At 38.8% G+C, this 20,230-nt stretch overlaps 1 protein-coding gene across 2 annotated transcripts in view; it reads right to left on the bottom strand.

Moving 5' to 3' along the window:
- Nucleotides 1-20,230, bottom strand: part of pitpnm3 (PITPNM family member 3) — a 160,015-nt gene that overhangs the window by 45,598 nt on the left and 94,187 nt on the right. For both annotated transcript variants that reach the window (XM_081614744.1, XM_081614745.1), the window contains exons 6-7: nucleotides 3,129-3,318; nucleotides 1,688-1,810 (exon numbers count right to left, since the gene is read on the bottom strand). In XM_081614744.1, the coding sequence (XP_081470870.1) occupies nucleotides 1,688-1,810; nucleotides 3,129-3,318 (313 nt within the window). The remainder of the gene's footprint in view (nucleotides 1-1,687; nucleotides 1,811-3,128; nucleotides 3,319-20,230) is intronic.

The raw sequence follows: 20,230 nt of genomic DNA, 5'->3' as shown, positions 1-20,230 counted from the left end.
ACTCTCCGTCTCTCTCTGTGTCATTTAAGCACACCCGTTGCCATGGCAACCTCCTGCACTCCACAAGCCGATCAGACATTATGTTAAAAACATAACATTCAGTCCGTTACGATATCAGGTTTGTAGGCTTGATATTTATTTTTGCGATCATTAATAGGCCTCCCTGAACACAGTGGTGGTTGATTAATTAATTTTAAACTCCTGCTCTGCTAGTTATTTTGGTAATGGAACCGAAACGCACAGAATTGCACAACACCTTGTTGAAACAATAATCACTGAGATTATTATTGTTGTTGGGTCATTAATTTGAACACGTTTTATTGATTTTTTTGTTGTTGTTCTTTAATAAAGTTATGAACGTTTTAAGCCAGTCAGAAGAGGACGTGCTGTTCTCAACCTCCTGGCGTTCAGTTTGTCACCTAAAGATCTACTCAAAACCTTCCGCGATCGACATGTTGCACCGCTGCTCTAGCAAAGCACGAAGAGTTCAGAAACAATATGAAATAGGAAAAAAAAATATTTTTTAACTGATTAAGTCGTGTTTTAGATTGTTCTTGAAAAACTAATCAGTCACGGCTAATTAGTGGGCGCTCTCACGGCTGCACAGTGAATCCATTGATTTTTTACAGCAGACAGCCGCTCTCCTCTTTTGAGGGTACTGCGTACCCCCGCTAAATCTTTTAGGGGTACGCAGTACCCTGCCATACCCCCTTACCTTCACCCCTGCACTGAGGGCGCCATCGAAGCGGTACCGGACGTCATTATTTTTGAAACTAAACAATGGTTTCGATGTAGCGGCCGGCTGTACTCGTTCATTAGCGAGTAAGCGGAGGAAAAAAAACCCTCATCATTAGACCAGGTGATTGCACTATATTGAGACGAATTCACTGCTAATTAAAACTATTAATAAACATATTGAAAAGAGCACTCTTTACAAAATAAAATACAGTTTAGTGAGAGCCAGCTGTCAACGGAAAATCATCGTCTGACTCCATAACAACCAGCGGCCAATCAGCTGCTGGTTCTAAGCAGAACCGCTTGGCCGGCACGATTGGAACCACAGCTCTTGTGGTTCCATGGGGCCGGGTGGAACCGGTCGCAAGTTGTAATGCGAACACGCTCGGAACCGTTCCGTTCCGTACCGTTCGGTGCAGTGCGAAAACGCCTTTATATCATTATCGCTACATTACTTGAAAATGGTCTCAAAAGAACAATATTATTGTTTATCACAATAACGTCTGGGAAAATATATCGTCCAGCATAATGTGTTATTGTGAAATAACACATTATGCTGTGTTATTTCACAATAACACAGCATAATGTGCTGTGTTATTGCACAGCACATTATGTGCTGTGCACATAATGTGTGTTACAGTTTGTTTGTAACAAAACAAACAAACTGGCAGAAAGAAGACAGAGTTGCTTTTGCTTCTCTGGGAAGCAACAAAGTTGTGCCAAGGACGTTGCCACGGCCGCACATGTTCTCTCTTGCTGCACTTTTAGTCGACTAATGAATACGAAAAACAACAAAAGCATGTAATCTTGATCATGATTCTGTAATCATGCGGTGCCAGGGAAAATGTTCTTTCATCAGCTCTTCCAGTTCCCCTCACACACACATGCACACACACTGAGACACAAAGCAATGCATCATGGGTGTGTTATCGCTGGAGCGCTGAGGCCCTACCTTCAGGCTCTCTGTGCTGTTGTTCCTGCTGCTGCTGTTAGGGCTGCCGGGCCTCGGGTGGTTGCTGAAGCACAAAGCGTCAAAGCACAGCACTCCGCCCACGCAGTCACCCATCAGGCAAACCTGCTCACAGAACACACACGCATGCGCGCGCACACACACACACACACGCACACAAGTTCAAGAAACTCTCTTCAGTCGGTGACGGTCTCAACAGGAAGACAGCTGAAGAGGAGGAGGACGAGTGTGTGGAGGGTCACAAAGGCATATAAAATATGATAGGGCTGAAACGATTAATCGTGATTAATCGATAACCATGAACTAATTTAGTAATTGATTAATCGTTAGCCGGAGCATACAAAATCAAAAAAAGCCCATTTTGCTGAAAGACCAACACCCTCAGAGCAGTAATTAGGCTAAAACTATTCACTAATATACATTTATACATATATACATTTTGCATTTCAGATGAAAATCAATTAATCAACTTGGATTAATTGAAATCAATAGAATTATCTTCTGGTCGAATGTGCTCTAATTTTCTTTTAACACATTGTGCAAAAATGCCACATATTTCTTGTGAGTGAAGCTGCATTTAAGTTACTTAAATTAATCTGCAGTGAATAAAACTGTAACGATGTTAAAACACCAGCGAACGAAGCTCCGGTCCAGATTTCCTCTTTTCTTCTCGTTCTTTTAACGCAGCACTAATGCGTTAGCGTTACAGCTCCTTTTTTTAACCCGTGTTTGCTTTGTCGACTAAGTGCAGAAATAAACAGAGCGGGAAACGTCATCGCCACGGGAGAGATAATCACTGCTCAACTACAGGCAGAAATGAAATATATTAGCAACAGGAGGAAAGGACAAGATATTGAATTTATTCATTTTAGACTCAGACAAAAAGAAAATCGGAGGAAGTCAAAACTGATTAATCTAGCATACTCTTTCAGTCACAAAAATAATTAAAAAGCGTAATTATCGTCATTAAAAGAGACTTGTTGGGGCTTTTTATGGTTTATCTAGACGGCTTTCAGCTCTTAATTCGTGTGCTAACAAGTTATGAGTATTATGTAATTTTAAAATAAAACCCAAAGCCGTGGTTAAACAGCAGTAATGAAACGCTGGAGAGTGGGGGGAGAAACCCTCCCATATTCCACACTACTTTTCATTTCTAAGCTAGCTTACTTAACAAAATGACTGCTTTTCATGATTAATGCTGGACAAAAATGATTCACTTCTCACAGCTCAAACCTCAGAACTCATTGCCTCACTTGACAATTAGTTATGACGAGCCCAGTGCAGGAGGCAGAAAGTGATACCTCTGAACAAGCCGTAGACTACGCGGTCCTGTAATAAATAATTTTGACTTCTCTACTTCATTATTCACCAATGTGACATCGTGACGCTCCGTTCTTTAAAAACAGAAGAGGAAACAACAGACCTGGCCGGTAAATCCCTGGCCGTCCTCAGACTGCAGAAAGCTGCGGTAGACCTGGTTGGCTCGGTCGATGACGGTCGCCACGGCGTCCTGGTAGCGCGGGGACACGATGGCGAGGAGCGGGAGCGCCGCCAGAGGCAGGTGGTCCACGCTGCTCGACACGCAGCTCTCGTCGTAGCTGTACGGGTTCAGGCTGGGAAAGGAAAGGGTGGAAGCGAGTTAACATGGAAACAGGAAGTTTTAGAGCAACGGAGTTCCAGCTTAGCAGAGCGCTAGTTTTTAATTAGCTATTACCTCAAAACAAAGGCTGGGAATCATTTTAGACATGCAAAGTTAATGTTATCTTTAAAACAACATATTTTATTGAAAATGTTCTCCATCAATAGGAAGCTAAAGGTACATGTTTATATTCATGTACAAGATTGATGTAATAATATACAGAGGTGGGGACGCGAGTCACATGACTTGGACTCGAGTCGTTAAAATCACGACTTGAGACTTGACTTGAAAAAATGCTCAAAGACTCGGACTTGACTTTGACTTTCATGCCATTGACTTGGGACTTGACTCGACTTGAAGCTGTTTACTTGGAAAGACTTGATATTTTTTACTCAAAGTCTTAAAATTTAAAACACATTATTTATGAAGTGGCGTCATTAATTAATTTCACTCATTCCGTATCAATATGCGCAGACCGTCCCTCTGTTTCTCCTCTCTCCTTATGTATGTATGTGTGCGTAGCTGCAGCTCAACCAATCAAATTAACAGGATTTGGAGATTTAAAAAAACGCGGCGACGCTGCAGAGCTCACGGAACGAAAGACGAAATAACCGCTCGAATATGCTTCAGCGAGTAATTTCTTTTGGCTACGTAGGTTATGAACTTTCGAATAAAAAACGAACTGCAACTTGTAAAACATGCAAGAAGAGAATATCGGATGGAGATGCCACGACGTCCAACTTTGTCCGGCATTTGAAGCTTCACAAAGATGGTAGGTGGCACTTTTCTTTTGCTGTTAGATAGTTGACTTTAGCTAACTTCGTGTTAGCATGTGTACTCCGGGTTAAATTGGTGATGATTTACCATAAATCCGGTCCTTCAAATGCCTCCACCGTGTTATTAGCTCAGGAAGCCGGTGGATAGTGAGCGGGGCTCCGGAACAGAAAGCAGATTCTGGACCTGAACTCAGGGAACAGAGTCTCTCTGTCCCATCATGATGATGAGCCGGTCCAGTATCATCTAAGGATGGTTGGTGTATTTGAAGACATCTACGTTGGGAAATTATATTGACAATATATTGTTTACTGCAGTCAGTGCATTAAGTCAACTGTTTTTGACTTAAATCACTGACCTGCGTGACTGTCACATGTGGCACAGAACCCATTTCCAAGTAGTAAAGCTTTGCTGGAAAACAAATTTTTAAAAAAATCCCGTTTTTTTTTTGTCCATCTTTCAAAAATTTCTGTAAAAATAAAAATTGTACAATCTCACTGATCCTGAATATAACACTAAGTGGGATAATTAACTGAGTAAGACATAAAATAATGAGCTCATTATTTTGTGTTTAGTGATTCTGGCCAGCTTGATTCACACAACATGTTTTTATCAATATTGAGATGTGAAATTGGCTGTAGATTTAACCCACTTGGCCTGACAGATATTTACTTTACCATCACATCCAAATTCAAAACCACTCCACTTTATTTGCAATGATTTAGATTTTTTTCATGTGGTTTATTTGTTAAAACGGACCAAATACAGTGACTGTCCCTAATAAATTTTGTGTTTAGAATATCTGGCCCATATTTACAGAGGACTAAAACTAACATACTTAGAAATAAAAGCAATAAAAGCAGAAAAATAAATGCACCAGACCTTCCTGAGTTTACTTGTGATAATTTCATATAGCCTATACTTATTTCATTTTTTTGAAAACTTTTTTTATTGAATATCAAGTTTAACAGAACTGCGCAATAAAGAGGTCCAATTTAAAAATGTTTTTTATACTTTGTGTTCAGCTGCACATGTTCTATCATTTGAGATAAATACAGATTTTAAAAAGAACAAATGGTCCATTATTTGAATTTTATGTATAATTACAAATTATATTAAGAAAAATAAAATAAAAACGACTCGAAATGACTTGAAATTAAAGGTTCCTGACTTGAGACTTGACTCGACTTTTGCCTGTCTTGACTTGAGACTTGACTTGACTTGAGGACAGAGACTTGAGACTTACTTGAGACTTGCAACACAGTGACTTGGTCACACCTCTGATAATATATCAAGGACTAGTGGATTCAAGCTAGCCCATTTCGTCCGTTTCAATTGGGGAGGTGTGAACTCTGATTAAAAGAGAAAAAAGCAAACTCTGGTCTCCCTAAAAACCATTCAAAAGCAGGAAGTGAATTTTAGCACAGGGGATTCTGGGTAAAAACAACCTAAACAAACACGAACCAATTGCTAGAAGTTAAAATGCCCACTGGTCTTTTACCAAAGACAAAGGAGAAATCCTACAACCATTTGATGCCCCTTCCGTTGTTGTTTACATTTTGTAAAGAAGGAAGTTGCGCTCATGTCATCTTCAGAAGATTTCATGTCATTTTCTTCGGTTGTTCTTGGTACAGCGCCACCACAGGTGAGGCAAAGCATAGGTTTTTCAAAGGATTTGTTTCATTTGACAGTGCAGTGTGAAAGCGAACTGCACCAGCTGAAAAATGTAACCAATGCTTTGGTTAGGCCTGTCACAATAAGCAATACATCGATTATTTGAATGCTAAGTTAAAATGAGCTTGATCATTTACAGTTAACAGTCGTTAAAGAAATGCTCCTCTTTAATATTGTTGAAGCTGCCATTTTGAAATATACTGCAAACATCTGACACCCTATATTTATTTTTGAATGTTTTGTCTAAGCTAAACTTTCATCATTTATCAAAATGCAATTTTAGCTAGAGACCTCATAATCCATCTTAATTATTGTTTCAGTTGCTTTGTTTTTTTTTTATTTTAATTTGGATATTTAAAATGTTTTCCAGTTGCCGTGTTAAAATACTCTCTAAAAAATTAAGTTCCTTTGAGAATATTATTTTATTAGTTTAAAATAACAATATTATTTGTTGTATTAACTCCTGGAACAGTTTATCTTCCAACAAAATGTGTTATCATGACAGGCCTGGTTTTGGTCCCCAGTCGGACACCGTCTACCGGACTCACCATAAAACACAAACAAGCTCAGATTATGTCTTCACTAACATGTCAAAGTACAAGCATACACAAGAAAAACACACATTGTGAGAATAAAGGTAAAGAGATGACTTTGCCTAGAGTTTCTTTGAGCAGCCATCTTGTCACCATCACTCTACTGTATTAACAAAAAGGCAGCATTTGGAGCTAAAATTAGTTGGTATGGAAAACTTGTTGACTAAAGATCTGTAAAAAGCCTGAACATAAATTCAGCTTGTACTTTCAAGAAAAACAATCTTTGGTTTGAGTAAAGTAAACCCCACAAATACCAGAAAGTGTAGCCAACACTCTATATGCAGATTTTAAGGAGTTTATCTGTTTTTTACTGGGAAATAAAAAAGGGAAGGTTACTTTTCATAGCTTGGTCACTCTCTCCATCCTTGGATTGTCTTGAATTGTTCAGCATTAGATCAAAGCGAAAAGGACTCCCTATGAGTTCAATTGCCCAGTTGCTATCCATCAATCAGAAGGTCAGCTCTTTCGATTTCCGGCCTCTTCAGCATCAAAGTGTCCTTGGGCCAGATACTCAGCTTCACAGTGGCCCTGGTATGCTCAACAGCGGAAATAAATACACTGTATGAGAAGGACAAAAAACTCTGCCTGCAACAGGAAACTATATATAAAATTATGTCTGAGGAGGAGAACCGTAAAGGGTGTCATAAGAACCAAGCCAAGGTTACGGAGACGCGCTGAGAGTCAAAACATTTACTCCCTGTGGACTGCTGCTTTTCCTTTTTCAATTAACATTCATAAGAGATGAGAAAAAAAATAAAATCCCCTGTATGGTTTTATGCTGCGAAAGAAAACTAAACGCAGCATTGGGTCTGTGAGCTTTTAGAGAATTGGATTAGTGAAGTGAATGGCAAAAGGAGTTACTCTATGTCCGTCAATCTAGAAAATGCATTAGACACAATATTAGAGTTGGAAATTAGGATAAAATTAGCAGTTGGTCAAAAAAAAAAGCCTAAAAATGAAAATGCAATATAGCTATATTAATCTTTTGATTCAGTGAGAGTTATAAGCATGTGAGTCAAAGGTGTAGCAAGGTTTCAAAAAACATTTTTTTTTCATTCTGTTCTTATGATTTAAAATCCTGAAAATAACAACACAGAACGGCAGAGAAATCAGCTGCGTTTCCATTGACCATAAAATTGCGTAATTCGACATAAATTAGCTTTTTATTTTGAAAAAAGAAAAAAAACCTGTCATTTTATTTGGCTCTAGTATGAGGTGATTTTTCTGGTCATATTGAAATTTGTTTTATTTCACAAAACTGCAATGGAAACAGTTTGTTCGCATCACACCAGTCACATGAGCCACGACCGGATGTTGCCGCTGGCGCAACTCACAAAGATGATGACAGGAAGTGGTTGGAGGATGATGGCGCGGCATGTTTCTATCGTGTGAACAAACTCATTTATATGTGATCTTAGTTGGTTCTCTTATTTAATGGAAACACCACAATTGTGTTTTTTTTTTTTTTTTTACATTGGCCGAATATTGACAAAGTTTTCTGCACATTTGTAATGGAAACGCAGATAGTGACATGCATCATTTTCTCTAGTTGTTTGACAAACTGGTGTGCTACCTAGAGGTGAGTGGATCGATAAAATATCGATAATAGTATCAGTATCGATATAGCATGGTAAGAGTGATGATTGAGTTTCAGATTCCCTCTTGAAATTTTATTTTTATATTGTAGTTTCTCAACTACAGTAAAAAAATTATTTTGCTTTGATGACATTATTTTTACACTTCATTTAGAAATCAATGTACACACATTTTAGATTTTCTATCGTTTTTGTTTATCAAGTAAATATGATACACATTGACCAAAAACAACTTTCTTTCTCTTTTTATGATTTAATTGACTTTCCTCACAAAACTCAATCAGTGCAAAAACATCCATCCATCCATCCATCCATCCATCCATCCATTTTCTTCCGCTTATCCGGGGTCGGGTCGCGGGGGCAGCAGCTTCAGAAGGGAGGCCCAGACTTCCCGCTCCCCAGCCACTTCTTCCAGCTCCTCCGGGGGAACCCCGAGGCGTTCCCAGGCCAGCCGAGAGACATAGTCCCTCCAGCGTGTCCTGGGTCTTCCCCGAGGCCTCCTCCCGGTGGGACGTGCCCGGAACACCTCACCAGGGAGGCGTCCAGGAGGCAGATGTCCGAGCCACCTTAACTGGCTCCTCTCGATGTGGATGAAAAAAAGGGAAGCAAAAACAAGATAGCTGCAAAAACAAGATAGCTGTATACAAGTAAAATTAACAAAAACCATGGGGCATTTACACGAATCCTCTGGTACGACTTAACTCAGCAGATGTGTTTATTTCCCCAAAACAAGCTAAATGTCTTGTTCTGCTAATTAAATTGTCTGTATTTATTTGTAGGTCCAGTGGCATCACACAGCTAATAATGTTTGGCTTTAATTAAACAAGCTTGATAAACTCCAGGGGACTTACAAGCTTCATGTTTGTCACTGGGAAAATGTCACTGAATTGTTCTAGAGGCAACAGGCCACAAAATGAAAACAAGAGTGAAGAACATAATATTTATTTTCAGCTTTCTACCAGTCATTTAACTTTTTTTCACCATTAATAAACGATGCACAGCTGTGGAAAACTTTTCATTTTCAGATCTAAGCATAAATTTGAAATGCCATTAAAAGGAGCCATTACTGGTGGAAAAGGGAACAAAACGTACCTCCATTATCATCTGTTACAACTTCTACATGTCAAAGCCAACTGTGCAGAAATGACAAAATGTACTTCTGCGGGATTTTAAGAAATCTTTCGGGAAGAACCGAGTCATGTGTGACTGTTGTACTTCCAGCTTCATCACATTAAGCAGGAACAGGTCCACCTCCACACCCAACGCCACATCACCCTGACGGATCTGTGTTGGAGGGCAGCTCTTTGCCTCAGACGCTTACGCAGATGAAGTAAAACTTGTTCAGTCAAGCTCGTGCTCTCGCATTTACATGTGGAAACGTCTCCGTTTGCTTGTAAAGGCAAATAAAAATGCACAAAGCGTGGCTGTGCTGAGAGCAGAGGCTCGAAGAGTCAAAGGGAGTGTAGAAACATCTCTGAGAGAGATGGCTGGGAATAATAATTAGGACGGCGAGCTCATGTTCCCCACTGCATCCGACACATCGATAAATATACACCTAACTTAACTTAAACCACCCATATCTAAACTGCACACAGTTGAAGTGGAACACTGTTTCCATTAATCAAATAATTGCTCAAATTGAAGATATGCTAAACAGAAACAAGCTAATTTTTAAACATCTCATGTTTTTTGATAGAAAGTTTTTGTGCTGGGATGAGGTGGTTTTTTTAATTGAAATAGATGTATTTTGCATCACAAGAATCATGGGATCAACAACATGATGTTACTACTGGGGAAAACAACAAAGACAATGACAGGAAGTAGCATGAGGATGATATTTTGGGGTTTTTTCTAAAATATGCAGCTGACTCCACCAGAGTCCTCGCAACATCACAGTTCATAAAAAGTTGTGTGTCATTCGAACGCGTTCAATCCATAGCTTTTCTGTAAAATGGCCGACTACAATTTACTCATAACGCCGCATAGGTAGCCGCACACAAGTATAAACAGCTTGATGCTCCATTGTCTGAATGAGATGCCAACATTTCCTCTGATGGCTGATAGATAATGAGCACCATGGCTGAATTATGAATATATCTCATTTAACTGTTTACATCTGTCACTGCCATGATTTTTAATGACTTATCGTGTGAACAGCTTGTTCATGTATGATTTCAATTACATTTTTTATTTAAAGGAAACAATGCCATTGCAAAATTATGTTGTTTTATTCCAACATTAGCTCAATATCGACAAATACTTGCGTTCAATTGTAATGGAAATGCAGTTAGTTTCGCATATAAAGCAAATTCCCACACAAGTATACGGAGGGCTAATCCTACCAAAACTGACAACAAATAAAACGTCTTTATTTATTTTCAGACATACTTAGTTTTTATATTTATTTTTACCATACTGGTGATTTGACTGAGCCAAAACACAGACAGGGATCCAAGTGAAACAATAACTAATGATGAAAACAAAGAAACAACTTCTACAATTAGCTAGCTAAGGCAGGAGCAACAGAGGAGGGAACAGGCAAAAATCAAATGAAACAGACAAAAGCAAACTGTTGGTAATGGAGTGATCCAGCAGTGAGTGAAAGACGAAAAGGAGTTTAACTACTGTGGGAAAGGTAGAAGTGACCAGAAGAGCAAATGATGGGTGATGAGACCCAACTGTAAATAATCGAAGCACCATTGCAAATACTGTAGGGCTACTTCTTTTACATATTCATAGTTATTGCTTGTTTATAGTGATAATTTTACATTTTATAGCCTGTAGTCTCCAGCAATATATATATACCTGTTAAAAATAAACAGATATATATATATATATATATATATATATATATCATATGTAGTTCATACTGCTGAAGTATAAACTACTTCAGCAGTATTTATTACTCTAAATACAGTAATAAATATGTAATATGTAGCCATTTTGTTGGCTTGAACATGTGACACAATAACAAATTGAATCTGAAAAATAACCTGCAATTCTTTTGATTTATTTAATTATATTTAAAGATCCTAACAATAAATATGGCAGTTTTTGTTATAAAAACGTAGATAGCACCTGGTATGTGAGGGTCAGAACGATTTCAGATGGGAAGAAAAAAAAAAGATGTACTAAGCCTGTCTCAGTATTGCATGGTCTATAATGGTGTTGTGATTGTGTCATGGTCTGGAAGTTTTCTGCTGTCGACTTGTTTTTCTTAGGCAGAAAACAATATTTTGTGCCCCCCGGGTTCCTGAACAGCTTTTTCCTCTCCAAAACAGGGTTATCTGTTGTTGTTGTTTTCAACTACATTGTTTGTACACTTCACCAAAAACACACAGTACCCAATTATTTAATTCTGAAGCATAATCTGAGGTAATAGTATTGTTCTCTCTGTTTAAATGGATTAATTAATCATTTGGCTCAACACACTTTCTCTGTGTGGTTCCATTTAATCATGTGTAGAGAAAGCTTAGAGAATTTCTTCCTCTGTTTCATAAATGAATAACCTTGACTGTGACTTAAAAATAACGTGGGGGTGACTTCCCTCTGAGCAAAGAGCAAGATTCAGCGCTGGACTTTTGACAATTGCTAATGTAGGTGTGTCTGTATTCACATGCATTGTACCAATCTAATGGTCAAATATTAAACATCAGAAAGTTTGCCAATGACGGATCTGAGTACAAATAAAAGTAAGAAGAATCAGTAGACCTGTAGAAACTCTTGGTGGAAAAAAAACAAACGAAACTACACGTCAGTACTTATCAGGAACTTTAAAGTTCTGCTGGGGATTTTCAGGATCACAAAGTTGATTAACTTTTTACCCAAGTCTGTAACAGGTTGAAAACTAACCTGTTCCAGAGCAGGCTGTTTTCCCAAATTAGTGGCCAATACTTCGCTATTTAACGCCTTGAAACTGGACTTCTGTCTCTTTAAGAAGCTCCTGCTCTTTCCGAAACTCTGTAAAGAGTATGGGAAAAACAAAAAATGTCACTTTTGATCAAAAAATTACATTACAACATGATGTGAAGCTCAAAGTCGATTTTGCTGATAAATAATGATAAACCTCTTAATTTTAAAGCATTTTCTCTAATAGCAAATTTGTCTGTATAAAATTGTCACAGATCTTACAACATTTTTAAGAGTAGTTAAAATTATTAATTAATCACATTTAATGCAATATAATTCGTTTTTAAAATGGCTCTGCCAACAGCACTGAATTATTTTCTGCTTATTTAGTGCAAAGAGCATTAAAGGGGTTGAGATTGTATCTCTGGAATTAAGACTCGACCTTTGCCTCAGGTCTTAATAACAGGTGGCCCCTGTTGTACATTAATTTAATTAAATGCACTATCAGAAGTGTCAGAGCTATTCATGCTTTAATGCTCTTCACTGATGTGGCTGTAATATTCATTAGATAATTAATTTTGGATTTTTGCAAGCTACCTTCTGGTTTCTTCATTGTGGTTGATCCTTTCATTAAAACTTCTACTGTGACACTTTTCCTTCGTCAATTTGGTTACTAGGAAATGTTTCCGGTACCAAAAGATATGGACAATCATGGTGTGGAAACGAGGAAAAAAAAATGACAACGTTTACCAAGTTCATCATCATTATCATAATCAAAAACTTTATTTATAAAGCGCTTTAACACCAGCCTCAGCTGGAACAAAGTGCTCAACATCAGTAATAAATGAATATGAAAAACTTAAAAAAAAAAGCTAAGAGGGTACAAGAAATAAGGAAAAAAAAAAGAATTCCAACTTTAATCCCAGAATTCTGTCTTCACTTTTCTGAAGTTAAAGTCAGAATTCTGAGAAAAAAGTAACCCCCCCCCAGTAATCCTCTTCTGCAAGAGCGGCATGTCAACCAGGAGATAACTAATAATAAATTCATTTATCAGGTTGTTAAATTTGTGTTACTCTTAATGAGTTGGACATCAAAAAGCTATGCTAACGTCACTTTGTATGACGTGAAGTAAAATGTTTAAAGGTTTGCTTCATTAATCCGTATCAACTTTTTTTTGCGATTGTGCGTCAGGGTAGAAACATTTCTTTGTGGAAATGGAAGAAATCTTGCTTTTACATTTTCTTTTTTTCAGGCTTCAAAGCGGCCCCTAAAAATAAAGGGAAAAAAAAAAGAGTCAACCTCTTAGAGTGCAACTCCCACAGCCTGCTGCCTCCTCTTTCTTATCTTTGTGTTTTTCGTGAGCGCTAACATTCAGGAGACTGGAGGACTGGAGTCCCACAGCTTTACCAACTTCCATAATCAAGAGCTTTACAAGCACTCAGCGCTGATATTTCCGTTCAGCCGGATCTCCTGCCGAGAGCAGACCTGAAGCATTTCAGAAAAATGGTTGGAGCTTTAGAAGGGTTTGAAATTACTGACTTTTTTTGTGTGTGCGTGTTGTGCTACCTCAGGAGTTTGGCGCTTTCAGCTGGACAAAGTGACCATTTTGAAGGTGTTGCTATAATTCAGTGACTCGTTTCAGTGCTGTCACATCTTTTAGGCAGACTCAAACACGTACCGAAGCTACATGTGCATCGAGTCGAGGACGGAAAAATACTCATTTAGAGGCTTTTGAAGCTACAACATGAAACCGTCACAGACTGAGGTGTCACGTCTCCTACAATAACCTAACCTAACGCAAATGTGCATTTACAAGGCACATTTACAATTGTGCCTTGTAAATGTATCCATACCCTCTTTCACCATTTGTCACATTACAGCTGCAAACTGCTGGGGATTTAATCAGGATTTTATGTCACGGACCAACACAAAGTGGTCAATAATGGGGAAATAAAAAAAAATTAAAAAAACATGCTCACTGCCTGGGGCGGCAGGTAGTCAGCCTTTTTCCTTTAAAAATAGGAATTGATTAGTTGCAATAAATGCTTTTCCAATTGCTTAATTGTTTGTCAGCAACTAATCAATTAATTGCTTGATAATTTCCATTCTGATGATTAATATTTTCTGAAGGAAAATTTTGTTTACAGAGTCGTCATAAAGTTTTATTTATGTCCATCCATCCATTTTCTTTACACCCTTGTCCCTCAGTGGGGTCAGGAGGGTTGCTGGTGCCCATCTCCAGCTAACGTACCGGGCGAGAGGCGGGGTCACCCTGGACAGGTCGCCAGTCTGTCGCAGGGCAACACAGAGACACACAACCATGCACACACTCACACCTAGGGACAATTGGAGAGGCCAATTAACCTGACAGTCATGTTTTTGGACTGTGGGAGGAAACCGGAGTACCCGGAGAAAACCCACGCATGCACAGGGAGAACATGCAAACTCCATGCAGAAAGACCGGGGCCGGGAATCGAACCCAGAACCTTCTTGCTGCAAGGCAGCAGCTCTACCAACTGTGCCACTGTGCAGCCGTTTTATTTATGTGTTTGGTTTTATTTCCATTTTATTTATTGTTTTTGGTTGTTGTGTTTTGGATTTTTAGAATGTCTTCCAGTTCCAGTGTTTAGTGCTCTGCACAAAATTAACGTTTATTGGTCTTTAAGAGACTAAACTTGCATTGTTATTCAAGGAGGGTGCATTGTTATGCACGTTTAATCAATGCATTATATGAAAATGGTTTCAAAACAATATTACTATTTATATCAATAATTTCTGGAACAATTTATTGTGCAGCAAAATTTGTTATCATGACAGGCTTTATCAGATTAATAAAGAGTTTTGCGTCATGCATAATGTGACAATATGGCTGAATGCTAAAACTGGCTAAAGAAGCAGAAAGTCGAGTGATTTTGCAACTTTAAAATCAATTCACTCACACTCATAATGTGAGTGTGAGTTTGGTTGTATGTGGGATGGGAGAAAGGTGAGCTTGTCCAGAATGTTATTATTGCAAGAAATAACCTCTGATCCACAGTTTGGACTTGCAATTTTAACTTGCAATTAAAACCCAAAGTAATTCTTTCATTAGTTGCTCAGGTTTAAAATGTCAGAGCTGAGAACAGATTCATCCCATTCTGTGCTGATCTTATTAAAGTGGTTAATAAAGTTTCTTCTGATTCCATCATTTCCCCCAAAGAACTATTTAGATGTTAAGAAAAACAAAGAGGATTCAAATTCATGATACAAACACAATTGTGGTTTACAAGTTGGAAAAACTTCTGCCTGTTTCTGCAAATATTAGGTGAGAACGTCTTTGCACTGTTTACCTGGACTATAAAAGCAGCTGTTAGATTATCCATTCATTATCCCAGAGGTTCCCAAACTGTGTTATTCAGCTCAGAAGATTATTACAGACATTTTCAAATGCACAAAAATACACGACATCAGCTTATTCAATGCCGTATCACTTCATCATCATGTCTTTCAAAGATCTTTGAAATGCAGAAAGAGATTCAGATTGTTTTATCTCACTGTCAAACTGACACCGTAAACTGAAATGCACCTTTCCATCATCACTGTTCTGAATCTAAATCTAGTGTCATTTCTCTGCTCTCTTCTTACAAATCTGCAGCCGCTGTTTAACATCTGGGGGAGAGAGTGAAGAGTCACAGTGTTGTTGTCGAATCTGTTTGTAGTTGCAGTTTGGAGTTTTAAAAAAATAAAATAAGCCAAAGAACTGCAGACTGTACAGTATTAATGGTCTCCATTATCGTCATTACCAATTTACAAAAACGTTATTAAGCCGGCGGCTCCAGTGCATCACCCAAACTCCATCAGCGTCTAATGGATAGACTTTATCTTAAAGCTCTAAAATATCATTTCCTCTGTGACTGGTGAGCATTTAAATAGCGGCTGTGAAGTCAAGCAAACATTTCTGTTCCAGATGGTGCAGTCTGGATTTTGTTTTGCATTGTGCCTTTTTTTTTTTTTTAAAGAACACGTCTATCAAAATGTTCTCTAAAGGGCTGCCGAAACCAAACTCGAAGCTCTCTGAGAGGGTTTATCGCTCACAGGGAAACGCTGACAAATCCTAGCAGCAGTGTGCATGATGTATTAGCCTAGTTTTATCTCCTCATATTTATGGTAATATGCAGGAGAAGTTGATTGCAAAAAGTGATCAGATGCATTGCTGCTTAAATTGCAAATGTGCTTTAGTGACATAGAATGTATGATTATTTTTTAAGTGTAAAACATAAATAATTCAGTGTGTTTCTATACTATTTTTCGAAACAGATAAGGTTTTTAAATCCACTTTTGTTTTCCAGAAACTGCCTTTTGATTAAAGTGGGAAGGTGCCACCATATCTGAATGATGCTTTTGGGAATTTCATAATAATGAGAGAGAAGGTTGTCTTTTTGTTTGACAAAAAATACATTTTTAACAGGAATATATTAAAAGTGTGGTCAATATTTGGTTATAATCGTTGGGGCGTTTTCACACCTGATAGTCCGGTAGACTGGGTTTGATTACGCTTTGTTACATTTTCAGCTGGTCCGGTTGTCTTTCACACTGAATTGTGTCAAACAAACCAAACCCTTTGAGAGCCCTGTCCCCCTCCTCGCCTGTGGTGGCGCTGTACCAAGAACCACCGAAGGAAACAACACAAAAAACTCTGAAGACAAGAGCGCAGCTTCCTACTTCGTAAAATGTAAATAAAAATGGAATGACATCAGATTTTAGAGGACTTCTGTCTTGTCTTTGCTAAAAGATCACGATTTTTCAGGCCAGCGCTAGACTCTCGCGCTTGTTTAGGTTGTTTTTACCCAGAATGCTTCCTGCTTGTCTCCGGTCCGCTTAGAACCAGAGTTCAACTGAACCGAGACCGAAGTTTTTAGGGAGACCTAGCTTGTTTTCAGTTGACCTTTTTGGTCCGCGTCAGAGTTCAGTTGGGCATTCACACCTCCCCAAACAAACTGGACTTTTTAGACTAGATTTCAATAAAACCAAACCAAACAGGGCTGGTGTGAATGCACACTTAGTTTTAACAGACAGAATAACCTAAAGCTGAAGGATAATGACACTGCACAGATAACGCCGTGGCAACGTCAGGTAGCCAGTCAACAGCCAGACCACCGAGGCATCTGCACCTGCTTTTACTGACAATTACGTTTATCAGGTAAGAAAATACCTTGAAGAGCTGTTTAGTGTATAATGTTGAAACTTCTCATAAAACTTTAGTCCAGCAACAGGTCCCGTCTCAACTAATAACCTAAAACTAGTATTTAAAAATACAGACTTTGTCAGAAGCAGCCATCTTCCACTGTGGTAAATTTCTCTATTGAGAGCCTGTTTCATGAAAGTCTTCAAGCTACTGCCAGCAGACAACATTTCTCCTTCCTGCCTCCTTCTTACTGGATAAATCAATACATAAAATTTCCCTTTATGAATTCAAATTCCACCTGCAGACATTGCTGTCACCCCTTTTGCCTTGTATTACGCACCGTGTTGCGTTCAACGTTCCACATGTAACGTCATGACTCATTAGCAACTCTGTTCCCTGCGGCCTTGTGGTCACTTTTACACTTTTTTGGAAAATAAATACAATTGTAAGGTGAATGTTTGAGAATTATTAAGAGGGAAAAGTTTAAAAAATGCTTGAAAAAGAAAGAAAAAACTAATTAGCTGCCTTGAGAGCTGATCTCAGATCACATGATCTCAGAGATACAATCTCTTGCACACTCAGTCAATAACACCTGTGATTACAGCACAGGTAGCCTAACACAGAGAGTGTTTCTAAAGTCCTCCTCTAAGTTTTATGGCGATGTGATGATGAAGAGCTCTATTAATGATAAAGCCGAGTGAGCCGATTAAAACCATAATCAGCCTCATCTCATGCTGAATAACCTTGAGATGTAATCTATTTTGCCACCGTGCCGCCCTGCTGCCGCATGATGTCAAACCGAAAAACTCTAAAGTCTGCTTGATTGGCCCTTCCCCCCTGCCCCCGCCTCAGGTTCGTAGAGGCTGGCTTAGCATGCCATGATTTATAAGGAATTAATATGGCCAGCAATGGCACTTTGCACAGTCTATGTAATTTAAAAGAGGAACCAGAATAAGGAACCGCAACGTGTCCCCAGCCACCAGGGTCCGAAATAATGAGCCACTGCCTCCGAGAGCTGAACCGAGGTCAGGCACTGAGGAGACAGATATGTGGACTCTATGAATAAAAACACGACGGGGAGAAGAAAAAAAAACAGGGCAGAAAATCTGGGAATACAGAAAAACAAGATATTCTCTTGAAATGCTGGCAGTACACGGACACTGCAAAAACAAATATCTTTCCCGTCACTGATAATTGGTGTATTACAGCTTTTTAAAGGGCGGATATATGTCGAAAGAAGCTTAAATAAATACATAATACCAGCCTCTCCAGAAACTTCAAAACAGAGAAAATAACTTTTAGAAGCACGCCCCATTAAAACTGAAATGCACTACTGTATGTGGATAATAGCATATCTTCTGGAATCGCAGAACATGACAGTCTACTGTCAAAAAGAGATAATTAGTTGTTGTATTAGAAGAAAAGACAATTCTAACCAAAATATCTTAAATGAATGTCTATCTGGATTTTGGTAACAAAGAAAAGGATGAAGAGAGCACTTTTACTTCACCCAAAGACCATACTTAGAAAAAAAAGAGTGAAATTGGTGAAAGTACAATTCAACAGGGCAAGTTTATTTTCATTCATCAAAAATAGACTTTCTTACTGCCTTAGGATTGTGATACAACAATCAGACCTTGTGCTAAACTGAACAGTTTAAGTCGCGCAACGCAGCACAATGCTAGCCACCACTGTTTTGGTTGTCAGCTGCCTGTTCTATGTGAAGAATAATCCACACAGCGTTCTGTGAATGTGTGCTTTCACACATGCAGAGTACTTAACACCTCTGCAGGGTGTGTTAAGGAAACACTTCACTCTGAGACCCAGTTTGAAAAAGTGGGGTTGTGAGAGACTCTGGTCACTGGTGTCATGTAAACGAGCAGCAAACATGTTGAAGTGAACAGTGGCTCCAAAATGAAATAGCTTCCTTGTCTCCAACATTTCTCCTCATACACATTTACCTTCAAATAGGCAGCAGAAGTCTTGTTTTATACTGTCTGAGCCAAATGAAGAACAATTTTTCAGCTGCTGCCTGATTGTTGTTACTGCCTGTAAGATCATTTCTTCTGACAAAATGGAACATCACTCTCCATCCTATCTGTCCACATTTGGGATTTAATCTTTACTGTTTTGGTCGTTTGGTGGCCATTGAGTTAGCTGTCGATTCCCAAATTAGGAGTTTCATCCATAAGGTTATCACAGCAACCTTTAACTCTGCTTTCAGCAGCCTTGTACTTGTTTTTTCTTTCATGATTTTTTGCAGATTTCAAAATCCAACCACTGATGTTGATATAACTATGACAGGCTACAACCTAAACCCAACAGGAAAGAAAAAATGAAAGAGATAATGATACATGCACTTTAAACATTCATCTCTCTCCTGCTCCAACTGATTCCGTGTGGGAAGTATTTCACGAATCACAAATGTGCTGAAACCCGGCTAACGGCCATCACCGCTAGGTATGATCCTGTAAGCCGACAGAGCCGCCGTGTTAACGAGCTCCACCACGTCCCCCCGGGGCAAACTACGTCTTCTCCAAGCACACCATCAACAACGACATGAGCAGAAAGGCAATTTCATTATCCATAAGAATCTCCAGCGCACATCAGGAATCAAGAAATGACTCCAGAGTTTGTTCACGTGGAAGTTTGTCTCTTGGGCGCGAAGAGGTTTTGCCACATCCACTTCGAGGTGTGATTTTTCAGAAAAACTGTTACCCAGACTGAGAGCAAATTATCCACACAGTCACAATTCCTTTTCCTTAGATGTTTATGTTGGCATTCGAATAAATGAGTCTCCGAACACCCACAAGCCCAACACTGTCATTAGAGCTCACACAGCTAACTGACAAAAGACTGAGTGTTGTGTGTGGGCGTGCACGGATGCCCACTGACGGCACATATTGTGAGAGTATGCGCAGGATCAGCAGCCATCTGGGAAGGAATGTAGCCTTTGTTTAACTTAACTGGAGAGTGAAGCCACCACACCGTTGTCAGCAGAATTTTAATTGCCCCTTTAGGCATATCGCTGTGGAAGTTAGGACTAAACTGGGATTAATTATGATACGAAGCACATACAGCATATGATAGAGAACGGTCAAATAAGAATGACTTAATACGTGTTGCTTATGCAGTGAAAATGTAAAATAATAACTATTAAAAAAACAATCAGATATAAACAAATAAACTGAGACATATGGAAGGTAGCAAAAATGTTTCAAAATGAAAGCGATCTGA

Source organism: Poecilia reticulata, chromosome 13, assembly GCF_904066995.2.
Source record: "Poecilia reticulata chromosome 13, P_reticulata-male-v2, whole genome shotgun sequence".
In the NCBI taxonomy this organism is placed as follows: Eukaryota; Metazoa; Chordata; class Actinopteri; order Cyprinodontiformes; family Poeciliidae; genus Poecilia; species Poecilia reticulata.
The sequence above is the reverse complement of the archived record's forward strand: the minus strand, read 5'-3'. Positions and strand labels throughout refer to the sequence as shown.